Raw genomic sequence first — 7,074 nt, 5'->3', positions numbered from 1 at the left:
ATAAAAACCCATTGAAACCATATGAACATCTTAAAACTTCACCAGTATTTCTTTCTCTTGCTTAAAAAAAATAAATCAAAAAATCAGTGACACAGAAAGATGAACCCTCACTGTCAGGACCATCCTACTTTTACAGGAGAGATTCTCCAGGCAAAGACTGCATTACATAGGTAGAAAGGTGGGTTTCTAACAGCAAATGATTAAAATTACTTACATCTCACCCCAGTGTCTTTACTTTTCAAAAGAAACCCAGCAGCCCTGGAGTGCACATGCTTTAGCACAACTATATACAAGGCTAAATGCTATAGATATAAAAGCTTGAGCATTTCAGAAGTATAAACTGTTCACTCTGTCTGAATCCTGACTGTTTTAGAGAGGCTTCAAAGGTGCTCAGGGGAATCCTCTGCAGTACTGAACAGGGCAATTTCATGAACACTGTGCTAACAGAAACTGTGAAGTGGTGTGCCCTTGAGACTGGAGTTTCTCCAGACTAGTTAAATATATGTCCTTCACTACTCCTCGTTTCCCAGCCAACTGTTCATCTACCTTATTACCCATTCAGAAGGATGTGCTTAGTATCAAACACTCATCTGTGAGAGCTTGCATTTATTTTATTTTCAAAGTGCAGACCAAGGTCTTTCATTGCAACAGCAGTGGTTACAAAAGAAGGGCTGCAGTGAACACTTTTTGGAAGACCAAAAGCCACCTGCACCTTAGAAGGATGTATCAGCTAGAAGAATATAAGACCAGTACAGTGCTTTCTAAGGGGATATTTACAGCACAAAGCTGAATGTAATATCAAATTTTAATGTCACCTCAGTGTGCAACAAACAGAAGTCAGGTGGAGGAAACAGAGATGAGCACATGCACACACACAAAAACCTCCAGTGCCAGCTATGAAAGCTCGTTGCTTGTTTTGAATACATGAACACCAATATAATTGCAAAGATAATATGAGGAATTAAGGGAAATATCTGTAAAACTGCATCTACTGAATGTCTAAATTTTTTTGTGGCAGTACCTAATTTTATCACCCAAAAGGTGCCCCTTTTACCAACCTTCCTCTGTGGTTCGAGCAGACTTGGATTCACTGTCCATGCCTTGGAACTCATTGAAGTAAGGGCGCACCTTGATCTCATAGGTGACCCCCTTCTTGAGGCTGACGAGGACGGCGCTGCGCTCGGTGGGCACTTTGACCTCCAGGTTCTGCCACGTGGCCGGGGCGGGCAGGCCCGAGGTCTGGCGGTACAGCACGCGGTAGCCCTGGATAAACTGGGACTGCCGGTCCACCTGGCAATGACAGCAAGTAACACAACAATAAACACACCAAAGCAAACAACCAAACAAACAAAACCCCCAACGAACCAACCAAACCCCAACAGACTGCTTAAAAAGAAAACAAACAGCTGCCTAGAATAATTCTGCCCTCATCAAAAAGAGAAAATTCACAGTTACAATGCTGAATTTATTAATCTAACTACCTTCTTCTCGGGACCTTTTGGTAGTCGCTGTGACCTTGAGAGATGTTAAAAGTCTCTTTTCCCAGCCTGGTGCTTGAAGGAGTCAGAGCTCTTCAGTTCTCGGTCTCAAGGTTGATTATTATATCTTATCTATAAAATTCTTTCTCCTGCCCTGCCGAGGTCCACTCAGCAGGACAGTTCCAGGCACACTAGGTGCCCCTGGGGTGGTGTTATATCTTTATACTAAAAACTATGTGTACAATGTTACAATTACTTCCCAATACCTATCACCTATGTTAGACAGTGAGCTTCTACTCTAAACCAATCTAAAACTGCCAACATCACAGCAGAAGATGGAGGCCAAGAAGAAGAAGGAGAAAGGCTGGACATGCCCAGATCCCTCCATCTTGCCTCCTGAACGCCCGTTCCAAAAACCCCAAAATCTACTTTTCCACCCTGTGATAACTTCGCTATTATTCTACCTAAACTGGTGTGGCTTGCTGATCTTCATCTAAGGTTGGTAATTTGCTCCATGGGTCATAATCAAAACCACAGGTGTTTTGGGCTCCGTGCCAGGGCTTCTGAGCCCCCTGGCAGGGGTCTTGGCTGCCCTGGACAGCCAGAGGAATGTTCTGGGTTCCCACACCTTCTTGTAAGTCGCTGTTGATTAATTGTCTACAAAGAGTATTTGTCTCACATTACTGGTTACAGAATATTTCTTTCTGCTTTGCTTTCTCCAGCTCTATATATCATGACAAATACCACCTTAAATCATAAAACAAGGCCCCCACCCCTGCAATAAATCATGAAAAGAAAACTTTGGCATAAGGCTTGCTGCATGTAAACTTACTAAGCACATCTTGGCTACTGATGTGCTGAAATAGGAGAAGAAAAGGAAAACAAATTCTTTCAGAAAAGGACAAGTCTTTGAAGATATCCTACATGCTTACAATTAGTCCATTACTTGGCTCACAGCTCATGAAATGCACAGCAAATTAAAATAAACATAAGACAGATGCAGAGAAAACAACTTCCAAAGACATGTGCTGTTTCTTATGTTCACAGTCTGTGCAGCCCCTTTGCATCCTGGGGTTGTGATGCTCTCAGGCCATCAGATGGAGATGGAATGTTTGTTTTGGTTTTTATTTGATTTGTTGCTAGGCAAGCAGAATTCAAGATTGTACCATGGAAGTTTAACAATTTTATCCTATAAATAGGATTTTTATTTGAAGAAAAGCTTTCTATGTGTTTTATCTTGGAGAGGTTGCATGCATCTATTTATCTTCCAAAAAAAAAACAAACCCAAAAACCCAAAAACCAAGGCAAGCATGATTCTTGCACAAACTTTTCCTGGGAAATAACACCAAAAAACCAAAACAAATTTGATTGGTAAAAGTAAACCAAACCAAACTGCTTCTGTAGCTGCCAAATAAGGAGCAAAGAAAGTGCAGTACAAATAATAAGACCATACAGCAGGCTGTTTGGTAATTCTGTATTATAACTTAGACTCAACAAGTAGTATATTTCTTATGTTCTTGTCAATTTGCTTGCTCAAAGATATTCCAGAAGTAGAGAAACATTTGTTTGACTTCTATTAAGAATAAATGAATTTAAGGCTGAAAACACAAACCATGCTCTATTATGCCCCTCCTATAATCTTGTTACAGTTTATTGAGGCATTTAGAGGGGACACAGATTCTTAGCCATTAAAAAGCAAGGCAAGCAAGAAGAAAGCTTTATTTATGAAAGCAAGGCAGAAATGTCTTTCATCAAAACTGTCACTGTTAAAAACCTTGCAACATATGTTACAACAACATTAAGCTTGCATTTTATAAACTTCTCTGCATTCACTTTAAGTGAATTTATGCACTGAAAGAGGGATATAACTCACAATAATAGCTTGTTAATACCGAAAGAATCAAGCTGTGTTTTTAAGAAGAACATTAAGCAGCTGTTTCCAGATGAAGGGAGTCTGTAAATCAGAGTAAACTGTTTTTATCCATGTTTGACTTTGATTAAATAAATGTTTTATGGATATAAAGACTTTATGACCCTCACATTTACTAAAAAATTCAGCAAAAATAATGCTTTTATCCACTTTGCAACAGAGATTTTAAACCTAAATTACAATATAAGGTTATGATGTTTAATAATCAAACACTGAGTTTGATTCTTGCTTTACTTCTTAGTTATATGCTACACTGAAAGATGGCATAACTTTGTTAGAACTTTCCATTTTGTCTTTGCTCTATTTTTAAGCTCTACTGACTGCTGCCTAGTGGAGAAAACTGAAAATTCAGAACTGACCTGACTGAACAGTAGCACAATGTTGCTACAACACGGTGTGGAAAGCATTTTGTACAGCATGGCACAAACAGAAACCCACCCCCAACTCCCTGAGCTGGACTCTGAGGTAATATCTAAAGAATACCAATTAATATCTAAAGAATACCAATTTTCAGTCTCTCATACTTTTGTATCTGCTTCCAGACAAATTGTCCATACACATCTTTTCCTCCCAGACTTTTAGGATCTTAAATTGAGAGACTAAACAATAGAAGGAATATGAAAGCAGAATGCAGCAGTACCACAAGGCTGTCACATTTATGGGTGCTGTAAACTAGCTTGATTTGAGGCTTGCTTGACTCTCACAGAGCTTTCTATTAGTAACTTGATTGGAGCAGGGCAGAGTGATCTGCCCAAATAGCAGATTATTGACAGTGATTTCATCATTCAGAGTCTGGGAGGGTACTGACAAAAGAAAATATTATACATTTTTATGTTTTCTATAAACAACCAGTCACATTCAGTATCAAGGAGAGGACACAAAGCTATCTCTCATACCCAAATAAAGCTAGTCTGTATGAACAGGGCCTTCTGTAGGGTCAAAATGTTGGGAAACTACTCAAAGGGCACTTTACTTACTGAGAAAGGTGAATTTTTTTTATTTTGTTCAGAGTTTCAAGACTAATAAAAAATTACTCTTGGATAATTATATGGATTAACCAGAAATATTTGTGAGAGGTAGGACAGGTATATTTCACATATACATACACACACGTATGCATACATATGTGTATGTTTATCTACAGTTACATGGTCATATATAATACAAAGTGACAGTGACTTCACAATTTTCTCCATTTCTGTGATAATGATGTGTCATGCCACGAGCAGACTACTAAAAATATCCTCATATGATTAAAGACATTAATTCAGCTATGCAACCCCAAGTTTGGCACACATTCACACGCAGGCAGAGCTGCAGAAACATGCACTCTGGCTTGATGAAAGGATAAAGAATGTAAATGGTTGCCACTTCCTTACACAAATTACTCAGCATTATTTCAGCAATTGCAGGAATTCTCTGTGTTGAATACTGGGAGCAAAGAATATTGCTAGTGGGTGATTGTGACTGTGTTCACAGGGGTCTTAGGATGAGGGAAGAGACGAGGATCTGACTCCATGTTTCAGAAAGTTTGATCTATTATTTTATTATATATATTATATTAAAACTATACTAAAAGAATAGAAGAAAGGATTTCATCAGAAGGCTGGCTAAGAATAGAAAAAGAAGGAATGATAACAAAGGCTTGTGGCTCAGACTCTCTGCCATTAATTAGAAACAACTAACATGGGCCAATCACAGATGCACCTGTTGCATTCCACAGCAGCAGATAATCAATGTTTACATTTTGTTCCTGAGGCCTCTCAGCTTCTCAGGAGGAAAAATCCTAAGGAAAGGATTTTTCATAAAAGATGTCTGTGACAGGTGATATCGACTCCAAAGATCTGCAACAGTTGCTGATATAAAGACACACTTGCTCCCTCAAAGGACAAGGGAGAACATGCAGATGCTCCTGGATCAGCACTAAATTAAACCTCAAGAGACCACTGTAATTATATAGATATAGATATAGATGATATAGATATAGGGGAGAAGGCAGATCCTGGGTAGGTGGTGCCCAGCACTGACCTAACATGATCTACAAGCAGAATTGGTTCTGTGCTCCTTCTCACCCCCTTTAAGAGTCCATGGGGCAGGAGGCATCTACAAAACCATTTCTGCAGAGCAGGAAGCTCATTTTCCCTGCACATGCCACAGCTGAACACCAGACAGGTTCAATGGCTATTAGGTTGATAAAACAATGGCAAGAAACCCACAATGCAGCTTATGCTGCAGATACAAACTCTTTTCAAGCAAACCTGTTAATCTGCATCCTAAATACATTTTGCAACATGCTCTGTAGCGTGCAAATTTCTATCTCAAAATATCCTAAGAAATCCTCTGCTCCCACAGCAAAATCCACAGCAATTCTCCAGCTGGGCAGAGCAGCTTGCATGCTGTGCTGAGCTCTTTGCACAGACTCACAGGAGTCTCTGGAAATTCCAACTGCACTAGCATTTACGTATCCTACAGGAACAAGGCAAATGGGGATGATAATCTGGAAGACTATTTAAAGGACTTGACTCCTGAAGCTTCCAGTGAAGCACAATCATTTAAAATCTACATCAAATTAAAAAAAAAAGAAAAACAGAGGTAAATAAATTATCCTTCTGCCTGCTAGCCTCCAAAAAGGCAGTAAGGATTTCAAAGCAGCAATTCTTTTGCCATGTTGAAGAACTGATTTTTTATCCCTGCTTGTGCCACAGGGCTTCTTTATAATGCCAGGGAACATTTCATATCTGGTCACTAATGAAACTTTCAGTTTAATGCCCACTGAGGCTAGAAGTGCTGACCCATAGCTGAGGTCAGCTAAAAAAGCTCTTGGCGTCCAGAATATGCTCTTGCAATGTGAAATGTTTTAATAAAAGTAAAAATAAATCACGTTCAAGGCTTAAAATTAGCCATTTGATAACAGTGAGCATGTCTGCCTCCACAAGTCTCATCAGCAATAACTATCTCTGCACCTCACCTCTCTATGTGTAAAGTTAGGATAATGACACATTTTTATCATTGTGATGTTAAATTCAGTATTATTTGTGAAGCACACAAATGTTACGGTTGAGAGCATGACAGATAAGCAAGCATGTGAGACAAAATAATAATTTTTATTCAATGCAAGGTTTCAATGGTATGAATTTAATAAGACCTGGCACCACACAGAGAATAAAGAAGATAAAAAGAAATGTTTAATAGCTCCATGAAGAAGAGATCCTCTATGTGACCAGATAATTACAGCTATATTTTAATATCTATACACAAGAGGAATAAATTTAAGTGGCAATGAAAATTTAACTTTTGACATTCCTCTTCTTATTTTTAACACTGACATTGTAAGCCTGACGTTCTTTTCAAAATATTTGTGTATATGTATGTGCATATTTTAAAATTGCAACACAGCCACAGGGAACTATTCCCGAAAATTTAAACTCAAATTTGAAAAAAATAAAGAGAAAACAAAACCAAAACAGTCTCATAAAGGAGAGAAGAAAGTGGTGTTAATTTGCTGTGAGTCAGGATGCCAGAAACTCAGTAACCAAGGACATTCCTTGGCATTCACCCTTTGAACTGCATAAAACCAATACAAAGAGTCTTATGACTCTCATGGCACTTCTGTCCTTTTGTATGATAGCTACACTATCTATCCATTTTATGTTAATAGTGTGGACT

General features: G+C 38.6%; 1 protein-coding gene across 1 annotated transcript in view; it reads right to left on the bottom strand.

Annotated features, from left to right (window-relative positions):
- Positions 1–7,074, bottom strand: part of ROBO2 (roundabout guidance receptor 2) — a 153,705-nt gene that overhangs the window by 72,932 nt on the left and 73,699 nt on the right. The window contains exon 14 of the mRNA XM_031063879.1: positions 1,059–1,290. Coding sequence (XP_030919739.1) covers positions 1,059–1,290 — 232 coding nt within the window. The remainder of the gene's footprint in view (positions 1–1,058; positions 1,291–7,074) is intronic.

Source organism: Geospiza fortis, unplaced genomic scaffold (genome assembly GCF_000277835.1).
Source record: "Geospiza fortis unplaced genomic scaffold, GeoFor_1.0 scaffold574, whole genome shotgun sequence".
NCBI classification, from domain to species: domain Eukaryota; kingdom Metazoa; phylum Chordata; class Aves; order Passeriformes; family Thraupidae; genus Geospiza; species Geospiza fortis.
Note: the sequence above shows the minus strand (reverse complement) of the source record. Positions and strands in the feature narration are given on the sequence as shown.